At 46.3% G+C, this 19308-nt stretch overlaps 1 protein-coding gene across 1 annotated transcript; it reads left to right on the top strand.

The window, feature by feature from the left end:
• Positions 1 to 1612: 1612 nt before the first annotated feature.
• CTC1 (CST telomere replication complex component 1) lies at positions 1613 to 18116 on the top strand. Its single transcript, XM_057415987.1, has 24 exons — positions 1613 to 1742; positions 1822 to 1973; positions 4460 to 4706; positions 5605 to 5801; positions 7310 to 7454; positions 7840 to 8142; positions 8316 to 8444; positions 8789 to 9015; positions 10445 to 10619; positions 10705 to 10905; positions 11138 to 11264; positions 11456 to 11570; positions 11839 to 12301; positions 12654 to 12743; positions 13022 to 13159; positions 13442 to 13512; positions 14301 to 14410; positions 14741 to 14906; positions 15150 to 15236; positions 15321 to 15480; positions 15956 to 16020; positions 16275 to 16437; positions 16579 to 16705; positions 17627 to 18116. The coding sequence occupies exons 1-24, from the start codon at positions 1722 to 1724 to the stop codon at positions 17785 to 17787; spliced, it is 3840 nt and encodes a 1279-aa protein (XP_057271970.1). The 5' UTR covers positions 1613 to 1721; the 3' UTR covers positions 17788 to 18116.
• The last annotated feature ends 1192 nt before the right edge of the window (positions 18117 to 19308 follow it).

Below are 19308 nucleotides of genomic sequence, written 5' to 3'. Positions count from 1 at the left end.
TTAATGTAGCATTCTATGCGAGCTCTGCTTCATTTAATACATGCTTTTAATTATAGTGTTTAAAAACACAGTAAGGATTAGGTGGCAAACAGATAAAGCACTCCCTTTTATATGTTGCACATTAAGATCCCACCATGTTGTTTCAGAACTATTCCCAGTTGACATAACCAGCTGCCAGGTTAGTTACCTCATCCTGACTGCTTGTCTGCTAAGGGTGATAGGAATTGGTTGGTTGTTACCACAAGAGGCAGGTATCATGAATGGGAGGGATCCCGAATGGAAACAGCCACAGCACCTACTTCCCAGTGATCGGGTTGTGACAGGGAATGCTCCCCCATTTCCTGCCCTATCTCTGTTATACAAAGCCATTAAATTGAGGTGCTAAGCACTGTTTGGAAAGAATATACCCATTTCATGTATGTAAGCCCAAAATCTGCATACAATTCACTCCGTTCACTGCCTGAACTGCTGTGAAGAAAGCCAAACAGCTCCATGGGCTATGTCTACTATGCAGTTGCTTATCTCAGCGTGGAAGCCAGCAATGGGACATGCAGAGGAGAAAAGGACAAAGGCCACACAGCTACATAGCTCTCCTCCACACTTCAGGCTTGAGCAGCTCTGATTTTGCAGTTGCAAGTGGGAAGAAAATAGAACAATACGTTATAAGTCTGCAGCCATCTCCGGGGATAGAAATAGAAACAATTTACTGAGTTTTGTCTAGTTCTTTTCCTTGCCTTACATTGGGAAAATACAAAAAAAAAAATGGAAGGGGGTTTGAGCCCCCCTCCTATGGGGACAGCCTGAGAAGGCTCCAGGGAAACCTTCGAGCAGCTCCCAGCGCCTAAAGGGGCTACAAGAAACCTGGAGAGGGGCTTTGGACAAAAGCCTGTAGGGACAGAACAAGGGGAATGACTTTAACCTGCCAGAGGAGAGATTGAGATGAGCTCTTAGGCAGAAGCTCTTCCCTGTGAGGGTGCTGAGGTGCTGGCACAGGGTGCCCAGAGAAGCTGTGGCTGCCCCATCCCTGGCAGTGTTCAAGGCCAGGGTGGACACAGGACCCTGTGGCAGGGAGTTGGAACTGGGTGAGCTTTAAGGTTCTTTCAACCCAAACCAGTCTGGGATTCTAGGAAAATTATCGCCTAAGGGAAAAATCCTCAACCACCAGTAAGTATATTTCGTGGAGAAGGAAATCACATTTTTAATGGGCTGTTTCAGATTTATCCCATACTGTCATATGAGTGGCGCAGGCACACTCTTCAGTGGAGCTTCAGCCTTCCACAACAAGAAAAAGCATTTCTCCAGAACAACAAAAGTGTCGGAGGAACCCCTCTTCCTGCACTCCGCACGGGAAAGCGATCTCACAGCCCGCTGCAGGCTTGACATTTACACTAATATCAAACGCCTCAGCGCACTTCCCATCTCTCCCCAGAACTGGTCAGGCCACGCCGCCCCCCCCCCTCCCCGCTGTCTCCCCGTGTTCCAGCCTGCGGAGCCCTCACGGGTTCCGTTTCTCGGCAGTGCGAGGGGTAAGAACCGTTTCTCAGTGAGCCGAAACGCTCCCGCCGCCGCCATCGCAACACTTTACCTCAGGAGCTACGACCGCCTCCGGCGGCGGCCATTGGCCTGAGCGGAGGGAGGGGGCGGAGACGCGCCCTGCGCGTTTCCCGCCGCCGCGTAGCCATGGTAGTGCCGTGACTCGCACGTTCGGCCCGGGTGCCGTCATGGCGGAGCCCAGCGCGGCGGTGAGTGAGTGACCCAGCGCGGCTCCGCGCACCTCCCCGCCCCATGGTGCTGAAGGCCCGTGTCTCTGCTTCTCCCTAGGAGCAGCGCTGGCTGCAGGCGGCTCAGGACTTCAGCCGCCGAGCGCTCCCGGCCCAAGAGGGGCCTGGCGCACCGGAGGGGCCGCCGCTGCTGGACGCGGTGCTGCGGTGCCTGCGCAGCGCAGTTGGCGGGGACCTGCCGCTCGGCTACAGGTGACAGCGGGGTGGAGAGGGGAGGAGAGAAGAGGAAGGGTGGAGAGGGGCGAATGGGCATGGTCGGACCGCCCTTCACGCCCGCGGCATGGTCCGGAGGAGGAAGTTACACAAGCACACACGTGAAGGGCCCGCGGGCGGCCGGTGGAACGGGGCTGGTGGGGTCCTCCCGGGAGCTGGGAGCTCGGCACGGCGGCTGCCGCTGGACCAGGGCCGCTCGCTCATATGCGGTGTCTGCCCCGGATGCTGGGTGTGGGAGGGTTGTTTTCAAAGGCAGATAACCACGTGCGCGTTCTTGGCTTCGGTGCGCCCCCGGTCGCTCTTGCGGTATTGATTACGCACCGTATCTGCGGTAGGGAGAGTGTGTGACCGAAGTGGGGCACCTCGCTGATCCTGCTGGTCTGCTGAGGAGGCTGTGCCTGGCCATAGTCTCCAGGGCTGCTGGCCAGCTGAGGTCTACATTCAAGTGTGTGGTCTCCCAAAGGGGGGAATCTAGGATAGCATGATCCACGTTTTAGCTGGTAAAAGGCTTTTAGGTGTTTACCGTCATGAAAAACACACAGTTTGCTGAGAGATCCAATTTGGAAGATGTGGCTCTTCTGGATCTATTTCTCTCTTGCTCCAATTTATGGTCGAAGGATGTCTCTTAAAACCCCTGGCACAGCTGGTTTGGGGAAGGTCAACTGGAATTGATTAGGGTCTTATGACCTTTAATTTTGTACTAATAGTTTATAAATGTAGATGATGCATCTTTCAGACCAGCTAAACTGATTTCATCAAAGCCATATTTTTTCTATAGACTGTATTTCACAGTGTTTAAAACAGAGTTTGGTTTATGTACAGGAGAATTCATCAAGAAGAGCTGATACTTCTCTTGCATGAGGCCAGTGGTCTGTTTGTGAGCAGCGTTCTCCATCCACAGTTAACTGTCAAGCTCTGGATTACCAGAAGAGCCGATTTAGGTTTCTGGATGTGATAACCAGGATCCAGTGCACTCCTGTAGTTTTGGTTTCTCTCAAAAAGCAGACAGCACATGTGATGTCAACACAACCAGTGCTGCGTTCTCCTTGTAGATCGTAGATAGACCAGTATTATTACTGGTGCTGTTCTGACTCTGAGTACAAAGCAATTTGCTTATGTTATTTTCAGCTAATCTTGAACAAGTGTTCAAAATCTGTCTAGACAGGCCCTCAGTGATATGGCTTAGTGGTGGCCTTGGCAGTACTGGGGAATGGTTGGACTTGATGATCTTAAAGCGTCCAACCTATTTGATTCTATGATATATTGCTGGTCCAGACCCATTGCTCATCTGGACTGGTTTCTGTCTTTGAACCTTTGATACCTAACTAATCAACTGAAACTCATCAAATTCATATTCTCTCAATTTGATTATGTCCTGCTACTGAGCAAGTGGGTGTTGAAACAGAGTTCCAGTTTCACAACCTAAAATTGTCAGCAAACCTCACTGGAAACAAGTATCAAAATCACTAGCTGGAGGCCAGTTTGTATTCAGTCTTTCAGTATTTATGTTGTTGTGGAGAGGCGACTTCTGCTAATGTATTTATGCTATCATGGAGAGGGTACTTCTGTTAATTCTCTAGAATGCAGAGCCAGGAAGTAAACAATGACGATGAATGCTACCAGGATCATACACTGGAAAGGCTTAGCATGTACTGAGAATGCTGCCTTGCTCTCCCATACTTGGTACTGTGGCCAGTCTAAGCTTGATAGATGCTAAACTATGGATGGCCTCATGCCAATTTGATGTTACATCTCCTCGCCTCACTCTCCAAAGCCAGGAGCGTAGGTGGGAAGTTTCAGGGCTAGCTTGGCTCTGATGTTATAAGTGAAGTCCCAGTCTAAGATTACTGGCTTATTGTCTCTCAGTTTTGTACTGTGTAAGCTATTCACAGGAGAGAATTTGTCACAAAACTGTCGTAATCTTCATCTAGAAGTTTTCAACCCTGCTTTTACCACAGTTCATCAACTTGAGCCCACAATGATGGAATTAGTCTGTATTTACCTGTGTTCGTAACTGGTATGTAAACTGTTCAAACAGTTGTTGGGGTTTTCTCACAGTCTCCCATTCAAGCTAAAAATGCCTGAATTAATAACTGTTCTCCTTCCCACTTCCCCCCCCACACACATGTACTAGGAAATATGTTCTGTTTTCTTACCCTTCAATTATTTTTTCCCCAAGCCTTCTGCATGCCTGCTCAGGTAACCATAGTAGCAGAGGATGTCTGTTTTCAGAGAGGATGCTCAAGCAGCACACACATGTTGACTGAGCTGAGAGAGATCATTGATAAATGCCAGTGAATGAGTTGGTTCTTGCCATGTGGTATCATCAGACCATACCAATAGCTAAGGCTTTTTTGACTTAGCCAGGCTTTGTGCACTGGAATGATCACTGTAATCTCTAAAGTTTGTAGACTTGACTTTTTCCTACATCCTTCTATAGTCTTGCTTCTCTTTTTTTTTTCCAGTTTCATCTCCATCTCTGACCTGCAGCATCAGCAGTGTGTGCCATGCTGCAGCCACCTGACCTGGAGCACTAATGAGTTTAAAGAATGGGCTCATCAAGGACAAGCTGCTATACCCACACAGAGCACTTTGCCAAGGGCTTACCTCATTTTGGTTGGCTATTTAACAGATGGAAGGCAAGAGAGCAAAGAAAAGGTGGTAGATGGTTGTCTATATGTGAAAGACAATACTGGGATAATCCCATGTGAGGTATGTTCTCAGTATGAGGAATCCGGCTTTTATTCTCACTGATGGGGCAGTGTCACAGACCACCAGGGGCTTCAAACGGTCTGCCAAAGTTTAGTGAGGGAAATAACACGCTTGTATAACCGGCAGGAAAACAGGTCCTAGGGAGAGGATAGGACATGTCAAATTTGTCATTGCTAGGAGGGCAAATATTGGATGCACTGGCCTGGAGAAAAGAGGCAGTCTAATGTATGATTCTGTTAAATTCTCAACAGTACAAAGTAGCGTGGGGGACCTGGAAGTCATAGCACTCTCCTCTGTTTGATCTAACTAGTGGAGCAGAAGTAACTTTCTGTAGAGTCATACTGGGTGCTCAGTGATGCAATGGTGACATACTGCCACGAAATAAGAAGTTTGCTTGATAATTGAATTAAAAGCCTTCTGAAAGTCATTGCATGGGGAGTCTAGACAAGAGGTAACCCTTAGAAGCGGTGACGAAAGAGCACTGAGGTTGTGCTTTCCAAGGAGATGAAGAAAAAAAGCTATATTGGTATGAACTTCTAACTGAAAACAAAGGGGAAAAGAAAGCAGATGGGAATTCTAGAATAGTCTGAAAATAGCTAAGCCTTGCAGTGAATTAACGATCACCTAGCCAGGAGGATGCAGCTATAACCCAGGAAATGCTAGCTGCAGAGCGCAGCAAATTTGTTCCAGATTTCCATCTGGAAGGACAAAAGTTCTCCGTGCAAGATAAGAGTGTCAGCGGAAAACACCACTCTCATATAGAAATGAAGCCCCGCAGTAGAACAAGAGTTTGTGATGTGCATTGCAAGTGCAAATTAGTAATGCACATTGTAAGTAATGCTGAGAAAACATACTCTTAACTCATCTCAAGCATTTACCTTGTTATCTTTTGTCTTAGCTCCTGCATTTTGAACTTGAGTGGCTGGAGTCACTGTTTGTCTTCCCAAGCTGGTCATACATACCACAGACAGACAAGAGTGCAGCAGGGTATTTGGAAATCCTGTTGGACCCAGTGCCAGTAAATCTTCTCAAGAAAGTACCTGACAGCATTCCAGTCACCTACCAAGCATCAGCCAAGACACTGCTTACCTCCAGGTAAGTACTTAGCATGCTCAACTCCATCATAGCGCTGTTGCTCTGGTTTGGCAGGTACCATGAGGAGCACTGGCCTTAGGAAGAGCTGGATTCTGTTTCTGCCACAGGTGGAAGCGTAACAGTGAGTGGTGGAAGTAAAAGTAATACAATTAAGCTGCTTTTCATTAATCAGTTGCTTCCCAGGAACATTTATTGGAAGTTTTAATTCTGTATTTTGACAAACTAAAGCAAATTTAAGTATTTCCAGGTGTATTTTGATATTACAGAAAGGACATGAGAACAAAGGGATGATTCAGCTTTCACTGAGGCTGAAATTCATTCTTTTGATTAGCACAACCTTTTCTTTGACCATGAACCAAAAGTATTATAAGTATTATTGAAAGTAATTCTAGATTGTAATGGGGAATTAATATATACCACTGGTCAAATTCTTGTCAGATTGCTGAGATAAAGGTGCCAGTTAAATGTCAGCTGCTAAGATTAACTTGTCTTTAGTGGAAATAATATAGTATGTGAAAATATAGCCAATGGAATTGCAAATCTTACTGAAGTTGATAATTTCAGGTTGTGGTAGATCATATTTTATCTTCTTGAGTAGAGAATTCTTGGTGTAATAACAATAAAATGTCACTAGTCAGGCTGCTGCAGTTTCTTTTTTGGCTATATCTGCTTTACTTTAAGGTGAAGTGTTTCATGTAGCTCACCAGACCTTTCTAAACAAGAAATCTTTCCCTATTTCAGTGTACATTCTCAGAGCGGCTTCTCTGCTGCTGTTACCTGATAGTTGAACAATTTTCCATGTTCTTTCTTAAGAAATGTTACCAATGAATTGCTGGTGTTAGTGTGTGTGGACTTCCCTTTTAAGAAGTCATAAAGGTAGATCAGTGTGTGGTTTAGAATCAAGGGTGTGTTTGTTCACAGAGGGCTATATTCAAGTCCAGTTGGAGTTGAAAATGCCAAATGTTTGAATTTTTGGTTTTCAGTTTTTGAAATGAAAGTTTGGCTGCAGAAACGTCGCCTCTCTCTCATCTCATCTACTTTCGGTTTTGCTGCTCTTTCAGTCTGTGCCAAGATTGTTAGGAAGGTTCCATTAATGCTCTCAAGCCTCTTTTGTTTATAGGTGTAGATCTTCCACGGTGTCACGTTCCATGGAGCTACAAAGCCAAGTTCTCTTTTCTGCTGAAGCTTGTGACTTCCCCCGTCTCCTTCCCTTTTGATCTCTAATTAATCTCTTATTTGTGGTAAAGCTTTTTAAAACCTGGTTGTTGTCATGGATCATGTGCTGTATTCAAACGTGAGGGGTTTGTAAAGTGTCAGATGGTTTTAGCATATAAAACTAAAGAATTTTGAAGCCAGATATTGTTCTGAAAACCTCTCTGAGAGGTGATCCACATTGGATCCTTTATTTCCAGAAAGTGCATGCTGCAGATTTGTTTATTTTGCTTTTGAGACACTTCCGAGTTCTTCTTTCATCTCTGATTTCCTTTGCCTCTTCAATTGTCCTCCAGGAGTCCGTGTAAGAAAAGAGCAAAGCTCCCTGTGGCAGGTGAATTGACCCAACGCGGGCCTCTCCTTTGTATTCACCGGAAGACATTCTTCTTTCTGTTTCTGAAGTGCTGTGTCTCAGGTGTTCGGGTCCCTGTGCTGGTGCAGGCAAGTGCTTGGAATTTTGCTCACATACTCACTGTCTGTATCTGTGTATGTGCTACTTGATTAATTCTTTGAAGCTTGCCCTTGACTTCCTGGTTTGATTTAGTCTTCCTTTTACTAGTTAGTTAGTTATTTTATTCCATGTAGCCTACAATAGCTCTTGTGTGTAAGAAGTCTAATACTCTAGTTTTATACCCTGAAGAAATATAGCCCTCCTTCCTTATGCAGTTGCAGTGTTCCTAAACATCTTGCAGATATCACCTTTTTGCTAGGTGTGTGAGGCAGTCCTCTTGAAGGAAAAGGTTTTTTGGAGTGGGGTTATCGGGGTCGGGAAGAAGTTTTTCCAGTGCAGAAGATGCTGATGTTGCTTTTGATTTCTCTGCTCTAGAAGCCCAGCCAGCTGGCATGGCATCATACCCTCCAGTTGGGTCGCAGGTATGCAATCACAGGCCTGAGCCTGACCAGCCTGAAGAAATCTGGACAAAGGACATTTGTTACCAGTGATTCTTCCCACCTTCTGCCCTACTGTGCAGAGCAAGTGAGGGAGCAGTCACTGGACAGTGCTTGGCAAGACGAATCCACTCAGTCTTCTTCCCTTGAGACTGCTGAGCAGCTCAGTGGTATCTTGGAGCTGAGAGTTGAAGAGGAGAGGCCAAGATCAACCAAAGAGTCCAAGATCATCTCATATGTGGTAAGGATTTGTAGGGTTACCCTTCACCCACTCATGCTGTAGGGTTTCAGCTCCTGGCCTGCAAGATCTTATTTTTCATCATGAATTTATTTCCTTATTGCTCAGGCCTATGAGACTCTTGTGTTCTGGGGCTCTCTACACTCATATAACTTTCTGTTTGCTTTCTGTTTTAGGGATTTATCACCAAAATACTCAATATCCAAGCTGGTCTCTTTTTACTGGATAACAAAGTCTGCTTGTGCCTTGCTTACCAGCAGTTGTTGAGCTCTGCACGTGGACTCCGACCAGGAGCATATGTGGAGGTAACTTGTGACTTAGGAAGGCATAAAGCATTCAGTGTAAAAGACTTGGGCCCGGGGCATAGCTCACGAGTGTGTGGGTTTAAAGAATACTATGGAAATGTTGGAATTATTTCAGCAAGTCAAGTATCTGGAACAGAATTGGGGATCTTGCTGTCTAGGTTTGGGCATGGGTGTTGAAATGATGATTATCTGATTCCTCCCTAAGCAGTGCCAGGTTCCTCAGGCCCATTTGATTTATAGATAATCCAGTAGAGTGATAAAGGATTTGGGGTGGGGTGATAGTTTTGGGGAGTGGTGGCAGACCAGCTATCTCTTCTCTTAAGTTGTACATTTGTGTGTGTCAGCTCATCGATGTCCACCTCCTGCAGAAGCCTCTGGTATCCTTCCCTTTCATTGTACTTGGTGCTTGCCTGAGCAGCACTATTGTGCTGAAGGGTTTTTCAAGGCTCAGCACCCCCTACCAGCCACCAGCCTCTTCAGGAAATCTCTACTTAGAGCTGCTCTTCCGCTACAATCTTGGTATGCCACTGTACCTCTGGCTGGTGAGCCTCCTGGAGACATTCGAGGAGAGGTGAGGACAGTTCTTCTGAAGTCAGCCTATGTATGAATGTGCTTCGTAAGCTACCTGGGTGTCTTCTAGACCAAAGGGTCACAAAATTACTGTGAGGGATACTAATAGCGCTAGTAATTACTTCTGGTTTACTGGCTTCAGTAAGCCATTCGTCTAGATTTCACACGGTATCCAGTTGCTTGTACCTTGCATTTGCTCTTGCAAGAAAATCCTGTACTTTTTTCAAGTGCGTGTGCAGTGTGCCCACTGCTTGCAGGAAGTTGCAGCACTCCTGCTCCTGTTCTCCTGCCTAGGAAGTTTTGTCCTGACATATGGAAGCACTGTAGGGATGTCTGCCTGCCAACGTGGTTTGCTTGGCAAGTCAAGGTGGATGCAGGCTGGAGTTGGAAACTGCTGCTACAACCAGATAACAACAGATATAAAGGCTTTTTTGTTCTTGCTGCTCAGAGGAGCAGCTGGAGCTGCTCAGCAAACCACTTTGATATATTCTGAGTATGCAAGCATTTGTTTGAGAGCCTCTGTCTTAGCAGAGGTCTTCCAGACGGCTTTGTGCTCTCCCTGACAGCTGCACTGCATAACAGCTGTGGGCCAGTTTCTGGATTTATTTCTGGGTTTGTTCTGGAACCTTAACCGCAGCCTTGGACTTCAAAAAGGAACATTTATGTATTCAATCTCAGGCAGTCAAGTAGCAGTTTATGGAATGCTCAGTCTTCCCGTGCTTTACGGGCACCGTGGAATTTTTATGCTTTCCAATCAAACAGCTTCAGGTTTGCCCTGGGAATGATGCTAGCTGTAAGTTTCAGTTTTCATTAGCTTTTTCACTTTCTATAAATGTGACTGCTTTGCCCTGCTGCTGCTTGGAAGTTGTTGCAGTGAGTTAGTTGCTACCTCTCTTTGAGTTCACTTTCTGTCGTGTTTCGACCGGCAGTGTGATCACTTCCAGACATTCAGAAGCAGTGAGCTAAACTTGAGACAGGATCACAACGCAAGGACAATGCTGGAAGCAGAGCAGCCTGTGGTTGTTTCTGTCTTGTGATTTATTTATTTATTGCATCCTGTAAAAGAAAGCCAGGTGTACCTAACATGAGTAATCATACCAAGCTTAGGCAAAATACATGGGGGTCCATTTGTGGGGCTTAGAGGGAGACTATTTTCAGGTGTTTTGGGGTGGGGTTTTTTTGTCCACTTGAGTTTTGAGGTTTTGCCAGTCCTTCCATTTCTGTACATTTCCCTCTTCCTTGTCTGACATCAGTCTGCATCACCCTTAAATGTTCCTTTTTTAGTCACTTCATGTTCTTTTTGTGCCATCCCTAGTTCTTGTCCTGCTGAGCACATTCACTCATAACAAGCAGAAAGAACACTTGAGTTACATGCAAAACTCAGTAAGAAGCTAGGACTGCTAATGCTTTTTGTTATCATTCTTTTCCAGGTTTTCTTGTTTCTTTGGCCGCTGTCACCCGTTGCTTCGCTCCATGCACCGAAACCCTGGAGCTGCTGAGAAGTTCCTTGTCCCCCTTCTACAAGCTGTGGTCCCAGATAGACAGGAAGCAAGAGATATTTACAGTGAAATCCTAGATAGAAAACACCAGTGTCCCCTGCAGAAGGTGAATAAATGGTCTGTGAGCTGCTTCCTGTTTGTCTGATGGGAAGAAACTCAGCTGGTTCATTTGTTCTTTCTTGTTTTCTTAGTATTCAACCTTGAACCCCCCATGCCAGGCCCCATCTCTGTCTGCAGTTTGCCATGTGGCAGAAGAGAAGAGCTGGGAAGGCTTCAGTCCATCACAGTTGCTCTCCCCCTTGGAGGAACAGCACATGGGCACCCAGGAGCTGAACCGCAGACTGGCCTGGTCCTACTGCACATTCTCAGCAGGAAGTTTCCAGCCCCAACTGGTAAGTGCCTTGTTCCCTTTACTGTCTGTGCCTTGAGATTTCCCAGATCTCCCCATGCCTTCCAGCACCCTGTTTGATGGATGCCTCTTCTTCCTGTTCGGCGATGACACTGTTTTTCTCACTTGTGTGTTGGACACAGGCCAAATTCAGGCTGCTGCTATATGCAGTTTGATTTATAACCTTCCAAGATGGGAAGTGTTTGATGCTCCTTGCAGCTTCCTTTCTGTTGCAGATACTGCTGGGTGTGCTGAGAGTCTCCTCCAGGAGCAGTTCCCTCCAGCTGCAGGACAAGAGCAGCACGCTGCCCTGTGTGATATGCAATAGGGATGGTAGCCCCTTTGCTTATACAGCTGCCATAGGTATGTCCCACTAAGTTAAATTTGAAAGTGCTGAGTTTCTGGTGTTCTGCCATCCAGCTCCAAAACAAGGAAGAAGAGACTTAGTATGGAGATGCAGAACTGGCACTGCCTGGCCTTGAGACTGTAAAATGAGGAAATCAACCTTACTAGTTTTATGTTTCCTTTTTATTAGCTCCTCTCTGTGTTTGCAGGATCACTCTTGCAGGTGGAGACCTATCAGCTCATAGTGGAGAGATTCCTTCAGACTGATTTTCCCTCCTGGGAGCACCTGGCAAATCTGGAGCATATAAGAGAGAAAAAACATAGGTGAGTCCCTTTATTTGGTGCACAAGTAAAATCATCCCTCTTCAGTTCCACAAGTGTTTTGGACTATGGCAAAGCTGCTGATCAGCATAGTATGTTGTGCCAAAGCAACTGTCCTTTGATACGTGCAGAAAGGGATCTGCACATAGGACCCTTTCCTGCTGACTACTCGTGGGATACTCACCAGAAGTGCTTTTCCCAGGTAACTGCTTGTTTTGGACAACAACCTATCAGGATCAGGGAGTTCCACTGCTACAATTTGTCATTTCAGTGTCTACGTGCAGTTCTACTATGAGGATGTTCAGGTTCTCCGTGCTGCGGAAGGACAAATGCAGAAAAGCCTTGGGAGAGGAAACAGCTCCTCTTTGAGGAAAACAGATGGTGGCAGCTTAACATCTGAGCTGGAAACCCCAGAGGCAAAAATGCTCAAATTGGAAGATCCCAAGCCAGATACTCGCAGAGATGAAAATTGTCAGGAGGGGCAGAGCAGCGCTAGGACAAAGAGCTGTGTATCTCACCTCTTCTTGGTTACCCAGAAAGAGGGTCTTATGTTTCGCAATTACCAGCTACCCAGGAAAGACGATGGAGAAGGATGGGAGCTGCAGCGCAGTTTCCAAGCCACGGTGTTGTGGCTTGGCAGACCTCAGCTCTGGAGCCACCCCAGAGAAATTGGGAGTCTAGCAGAGCTGGAGGAGAGCGGCTGTGATGGAGAAGAGGACATGACACGGCAAGAAGTGAGGCAGGAGACGGCCTTGGGGTGTGGTTTGATAAGGCTGGGAGCTGGCTCTTCAGGGAGCCCGTGTGATAAGGAAGTATCTAGATTCCTAATCAATGGGAAAGTGATTTCTGTGTTGGGTACAGATGCATGTTTATGCAGGTGACTTCCTTGTTCCATCCCAAGGGAGTTTCATCTCTTCTCTGTCACCTTCCTGTAAGTGCATTCCCCTTCCCTTACCCTCGACGGTGCTAACCTTACTTCTCAAGACGTCTTCTGCTGGGCTTGCTCTCTTCTCGCTGTCTTTTAAGTTTCCTACCTTATTCCTAACATTCGTCATCACCTTTTGTCTCTCTCCCTCCCCCTGCCAGGCACTACTGCTGTTTATGGGGAAGTCTCTACGATGGTTTCCATTTCTGCACCTGGATGGGCTGTATCGCTTCATTGTGCCCCACTGCTTGGTAAGAGAGAGATTGTCTCGCTGTTTCCTCTTGGAGACTTGCTGAACTGCACGTCAAGGTGTCAGAGGGTGACTAAGCTCTTTTTGAGGCTTGGAATTCCCATCCATCTTGCCAAGGAACTCCTTCAGTTCTGTGTTTGGTTAAAATTCTTGGAGCTCTGAGTTCAAAAGTTAGGTGTTTTTTTAACTTTAAACCATTGTTCTTCATTTTTTTTTCCTACATAATTTTCATCCCTTTCTTTAACAGTCTTCTTTCTTGCCTTACCGCTCTTCCTTCAGGACTTGGAAGTGTTTGACAAGCTTTGTTTTCCACCTGTGTCAGTAAAGTTCCTGAGCAGGTCATCCTGCCCCCTGTGCCTGCCTGTCCAAGATACCTGGCACTTACAGCATGTGACATGGATCTCCTGTCTGCCTGGGGTAAGTGCCTGATTGCTCTGGGCTTTCACGGGTGACTTGTAGATGTCTCTAGAAGTAGCTCAGAAAACTGTCTACAGAATGTCTTGTTGATGAGACTGTTCTGCTCTAAACTTCATCAGAGAAGGATGCTGGGCTTCACATTTTCCTGCCTCAGAATTAATCTGGGAAAAAAGCATCAGTAGCTTGACCTAGCTCTAAGCATGCAGAGCTTGTCTTTACTGCTCTGGCTGGGGACAGCTATAAACTGCAATCCATCTGATGCTGTGTCTCCCTCACTTCTAGCTGGCAGCCAGGTCAGTGCTGACAGGCATGGACCAGAAAATTTCCTCCATTCCAGAAATACTTAGCAACAGGTATGTTGGTCTGCTCCAGATTACATGTGACTGTCTTAGGGAATGGGTCTGTATTCATCTTTACTGGAAACAGATTACATTAAGCAGCAATGAATTATCTGGCTTAGAAATATGGTTTGGAAGCCCTTCTATGTGCAAGCAGTTCAGTCTGCCCCTGTTCTGCCTAGCAAAGCTAAAGGAAGTGCTGGTGACAAGACTGCAGGATGGTGTCCAGACAAAATTTGAGCTACTGCTGGTGTGGACTAGGTCACAAAAGGTGTCTGCTAAATTCCTGTCAGAAGCAGGAACAGACACATCAGGGAAACTGAAGCTGAATGTGTGATGGCTTTTGTTGTTTTTTGGTTGTTGTAACATAATTTGCCCAAATACTAGGCTTAGAAGATCGTCTGTTCAAGAGCATGTTCAGATGTTTAATCTGGAGTGACAGGCATGCACACTGAAATCTTCCCCAGTGCCTTACGGCAAACTGAGTTTTGATTCGCTTGACTCCTTCCTCTAATTAAGGAAAACAATTAGGAGTTAAGCAGATAGGAAGGCTGTAATGCCTCTCCATTTTAATTCTTCACTGCTGAGCCTGAAGAAACAGAAAGCAAGTTAAAGGAGCCTCTTGACCCTGCGGTGGGGTAGGATGCAGTAAGCTACCTTTAGTCCAGTAACTCAGGTGCTCAAAGGCAGGTTCCCCTGAAACCAGGGTCAAGCAGCAGCACTCCACCCTGTCCTTTGCAGCCATCTTGAAGGCAGGCCTTCATCCACTCTCTTTGTCTTCAGAAATCCTGGTCTGCTCTCAGTTTCACAGGTTCCCTTGCTTCCTTCTCTGGCAATATAGTGGAGAGGACCTTGTGTGCCTCTCCCAAGACCGAGAAGCCACCTGTGACTGTCAGCCTTCAAAAGCAGAAAGGTAAGATTTTGACAGCCTGTCAAGTAACAACAGATTGATTCTTGCTTTTCTCTGTTTCAGGGACAGTGCCAACTGTGCTCCTATATCTGACAACAGTGGAAGTATGCCAGGGTGTTGCACCCCATTGCATGTTAGAGGGTTGGGAAACTATGCTGCTTGTGTGTTGGGATGGGAATGAGAAAACTCTACCTGGAAAATCTGGGAGGTGGAACAGTGATAGCCTCGTTGTGATGGGAGGGAAAACACCTCTAGCAGATCCAGCTCCGTGACAGATTATGCTTACCTGCATGTGAGTGAGCTCATGGCGTGTGTGGTGCTGTGCCCTCTCAGGGAGTCTGCTAGCCGATGAGCACACCGTGAAGCTCAGCGTCTCAGTTGCACCAGGCTCCCCTGCTGTGTTGGATGTTTACATTGCTTCCACCTATCTGCAGCATCTCTGGGGTTTGCTACCTGGAGCCACGATCCTCTTCCAGAACTTGGAACGCAAAATCTCAAGGTACCTCTGTCTTTAGAGCCCTGATCTAGGCTGCTGACCTCTCTTACTGTCTTTGAAACCATTTCTTAATCTCTCCTCTTATGAGAACTTGCTTTATTCTTTGTCCATACCTTCATGTATCCCAATCCCTTACTACAAATTATTTTCCTACCGTGTTACAGATGATCAGCCCAGCCATCTCAAGAAAATTGAGAGGTTTGGCTTCTACAAGCTCTTTCTGACATCTGCTCTTTCATATTGCAGATTCTGTAACGTTTATTGCATCTACATTGCCTCCAGCTGTGTGAGCATCATATCTCTGCCAGCTTCTCCCCTACCTTTTCCTTCCAGGTGAGTTCAGCTTCTGTTCCCAACATACAGTGTCCTAAGAAAGGTTTCTGTATTCCAAGCTTATCACATTCCTGTTTCTTCTAGTCCTGCAGGAGAAAACTCTTCCCCCTCACTAGTATTTCTATCCAGCCTGCAATGTCACCTGCAAAGCCTGTCCCAGGCACGGATTTTATGCCACTTGTCCTGTGTGCTGACGCTGTCCTTGCAGTGGGTTTGCTCACTTTGCAACAGCATCTTCAAAGAGGTATTCAAGCTTCTACAGGGATAATTTGTGAGGAGCTTTGCAGACTTTCTACTCTGACACATCCTTTGCTACCATGTAGGGAAAAAAAACAAGAGTTCCTGTCCCAATTCCAAACCCTCTTTTTCCAGTGTCTGAAAAGGTTTTGCATATTAAAAAGGGACCAGAGTGGCAACTGATTAGAAGCATGTATCTCATGCCAGGCAGGCTGGCAGCTGAAGTGAGGATACTGCAGGGGAGAATCCTGCTCTGTTAATGCTGTGCTTTTCCCATGTTCACTGCTGTTAGGGTTCAGCAGTTTGCAGCACATGATTTTTGTCTCCATATAAACCTTTCCCAAGACTCTCATTGGAAATACAGTAAAGTTTCTTAATCCTTTGCATATGTAATTAAGGGAGGGCTAAAAGAAGCAGTGTCCCTTCCCTTCTCTCTGTTATACCCCTCCCTATACATAGCTGTAGCTTTACTCTTCCTTCAGGGGAGGTGCACCCGACACAGTCCACCATGTCCATCACACACTGGAGTGAGGCAAGCCAGTGCACGGTAAGCACTGTAGAGCTTGGGTATGGGAAGAGGTGTGTAGGAGGGAACAAATTACACTACAGAGGGGAGAGGAAAATCAGATCAAGGATGAGATGTGGACAGAATAGCAAAGATGGACGGTAGAGTTGTCATGTCTTCCCAGATGTGACCAAAACTCCCACTCTCTTTACTGAGATCCATTGTCTGGGACATGACCCTTGTGAAGCCATTGTCCTGACCTCCTCCATATCTTGGTCTGCCTGCTCTCTCCTTAGGGTGGTGGTGGAGGATGGAACAGGCGATGCTTTGGTGCTGTGCCGGAACCAGCACGTGGCGGCAATGCTGGGCCTGAGCCTTCTCGAGTGGGAAGCGCTGCAGAACTGCGTGCAGAGCAGGGGCAGTGTGTCCATTCAGCATGGGGAAGCTACCGGCACAGGGGTGAGTGGGTTATTCCAGTAGCAATAGCAGTGTGCTGGGCTTGAGCCTCGGGTGAACTGGGTTTCCCTTTGCTGTAGATGTTCCAGAGGCTCCCTGCCTCCTTCTGCACATTAACTGGCAACACACCCTTTCCTTCCTCAGTGTGTAGAGGAACCTGAGGATCTCATTGCTTGCTACCTAAGGAGCCTGTGCAGGAGTCCTCTCATCTGTCGCCCTATTCTGCTGGATTTCAGCCTAGACAGGAAGCCCTCTAAGATCCTGCAGCCTGGTAAGCAAGCACTGTTGGCTTTAACCTGGGACGGAAGGGAGGAGGCATCTCATCAGGCTGGGGAAGGAGAGTTGCCACAAAGCGAGGTCTGTGGAGGATTTCCATGGAATTGTGAACACTGTAGTGTAGAGCTAAGATGTGTCTTAGCAGAACCATGGTTACAAAAATACAGAAATAATATAAAAGTCACTATCTGCAACGGTATTATATATGATTTTTTTTTTCTACTTTACACAGAAACATAGAGCTGGTTTAGAGCAAGGTTCCCTGTCCATGGATGGGAAGGGATTCTGGCCAGCCAGTTACTGCGCAGCCCTCTCAAATCAAGCAGGTTTTAACTTTAGGCAGGACAGCACGTAGTGTCAAGAGTAGGCCTGGAAATCCTCACCATGGCCACAGAATTCAAAGTGCTGAGAAGTTTTGAATCCATAGATGCTGATGTCTGAGCTCATGCTGCCATAACTGTGCAGTTCCTGTGTTAAGGGACATTTGTCTTAGCCATTTGCTCTAGCACTAACATTTGAGTGTGTGTCCCGGCACTGGAGGGGTTGATTTGCTGAGCTAACCAGAGAATGTTCTCCTGTGGAGACATTATCTTTTGGCTCTCATTTAACACAGTTTGTAAGGCCAGGTTGCTGATAGTGATAGAAGGTAGGAAGCTCAGTGCATCAGCTGTGTGAGCAGCACATAGTTCACAGCATTTCACAATGTAGTATGTTTTCCTCCAAGCTGCAGGGGTGCTGGCCAAATGCCTTCATCTGCTTACATCCTGGATTCATTAATCATGCTGTCCTTGGAGGTTCAGCAGATGCCAAGCAGCTGCTGTAAGGCCTTCCTCCCCCAGCAGCTCCTACAGCTGTGTGCTAGAACAGAGCAGGAGCCCTGGGCTGAGTTGTTACAGGTTGTATCTTTCCCCTTCAGATCCACTGCAGCTCAGGAATTTTCGGTGCGATGAAGTGGAATTTGTGTCACAAGTGGGACCTCGGCTGAGCCTGCTGTGCCTGGATGTGAAGGAAGTGGAACAAGACACCTTGAGCTATCTGAACAGCAAGAGGATGAGAAGGACGTCTAGCCACTGCTGAGTGGGAGCCACTGCTTAACATCTCTCCCAGTGGGAGAGGAATTATGGAAATGCCTGCTGGGATTAGGAGTTTCTTTTAATCTCCTTTCTAGTGGGAGCACAGGTCTGTGAGCACAGGGTGAAGGGCGCAGCCAGGAAGCTGCTGTGACTGGAATTCCTGAACAGTCATTCTGGACCATTGCCACCAGCGACGCTGGGTTACGGTTTGGAAGAGAGATGTTGAATGCTTCCTATGTGATAGCCGTTACTTTGGGGCTAAGGCACACAATGTGTGAACTTTATGCAGTAGTATCTACTAAATAAAGCTATTAAAATGACATTTAAATAACACTGCTGGTTTTAAAGCATTTTCTTCCTCAAAAAACAGAGGGGAAGCGAAGAAATTACAGTTTGGAGACTAAATCATGGTACTAAAGCACAGGATTATACAGCCATTGTTTTGCAGCTTAAACAGTGGCCTGAACATTATGTGGGGCTATTAACAAGAGGAAGGCAGTGAGCTGTGATACAAACTCAGTGTGCTACAAGCTGGCCCATCTCTTCTTGATGAGGAAGGAGATGACTGCCAGTGCCAGTGTCCATGGTAGCATGCAGCATGTGAGATCACTGTTTGAAGAGATTCCTCCCCTATCTGCTTGCAGTGATGACCCAAGTGTTTTTGGCAAAATAACATCCACATCTTTCATCTCTGTTCTCCAGGCTGGTAAATTGCACCCACAATTACTCCCTGGCCTTATGCATCGTGTAGTGCCAACAGCATCTCTGAACAGCTACTCTGGTTTGGGTTTTGTTTGTTCAGTGCTTCTCCCCTGCCTTTTCTCCCTTCCCTCTTAGTTTGAGCTATATATTAAACTGCAGGCAGTAGGTTTACTGAGCATGTGTAAAGTATCTTCCCTCTCAAGGCTTGCTGGCTGCTTCCAAGACCAAAGCATGAGTGGCACAAGACCTGACAGATGCCACCATTCAACAAAGTTCTGAGATGCCATCCTAAAAGAGGTTGCCAAAACAGAGACTTGTTTAAAAACAGATAAGGCAAATTCGTCTCTGTAATTATATCTGGGTTCAATAACTGTGTTTACTTCTGAATTTGAACTTCCCAGTAGTTATCTTACTGGATAGCCTTCCTCTTTTCCTCCTCATGTATGTTAGTCTTCTGTCTGCTGCCACACTTAACTACTGACCCATTCCTCTTTCATGTCACATTACAAATGCAATCATTAGTCCTCACACAGAATTTCAGACACACTGGTAGCCTTTGCCAGGTTGGAAACCTGACGTATTCCAAACCTGTCATCTATTTCCTAACCCATTACTCTCTTGCTATTCACATCTTTTTGAGAAGGGGAGTTCTGAGAAGCTAGATTAACTGGCTCTCTTATTTACAGTTTTATTAGTACATTTAGAGAATCACAAGGCAGGAGGCAGGTGAATCAAATGTGTTTGAGGGGAATTAAGATTTGCTTCCTTTTTACTACTCATGAGTTTGAAGGACCAGTTCTCAGATGTATTGCAGGAAACTCTT

Source organism: Pezoporus wallicus, unplaced genomic scaffold (assembly GCF_028554395.1).
Source record: "Pezoporus wallicus isolate ANWC-B61680 ecotype Strahan unplaced genomic scaffold, APGP_CSIRO_Pwel_v1 contig_6814, whole genome shotgun sequence".
Lineage (NCBI taxonomy): Eukaryota > Metazoa > Chordata > Aves > Psittaciformes > Psittacidae > Pezoporus > Pezoporus wallicus.
This window is presented reverse-complemented; position numbering and strand designations above follow the sequence as displayed.

Excerpts from the sequence above, each read along its gene's own strand:
- CTC1 (XM_057415987.1), top strand. The coding sequence starts at position 1,722 with ATGGCGGAGCCCAGCGCGGCG. Across the intron at positions 10,620-10,704 it reads ACCAGTGTCCCCTGCAGAAG|TATTCAACCTTGAACCCCCC; the intron begins GTGAATAAATGG and ends TTGTTTTCTTAG. Across the intron at positions 11,571-11,838 it reads ATAAGAGAGAAAAAACATAG|TGTCTACGTGCAGTTCTACT; the intron begins GTGAGTCCCTTT and ends TTGTCATTTCAG.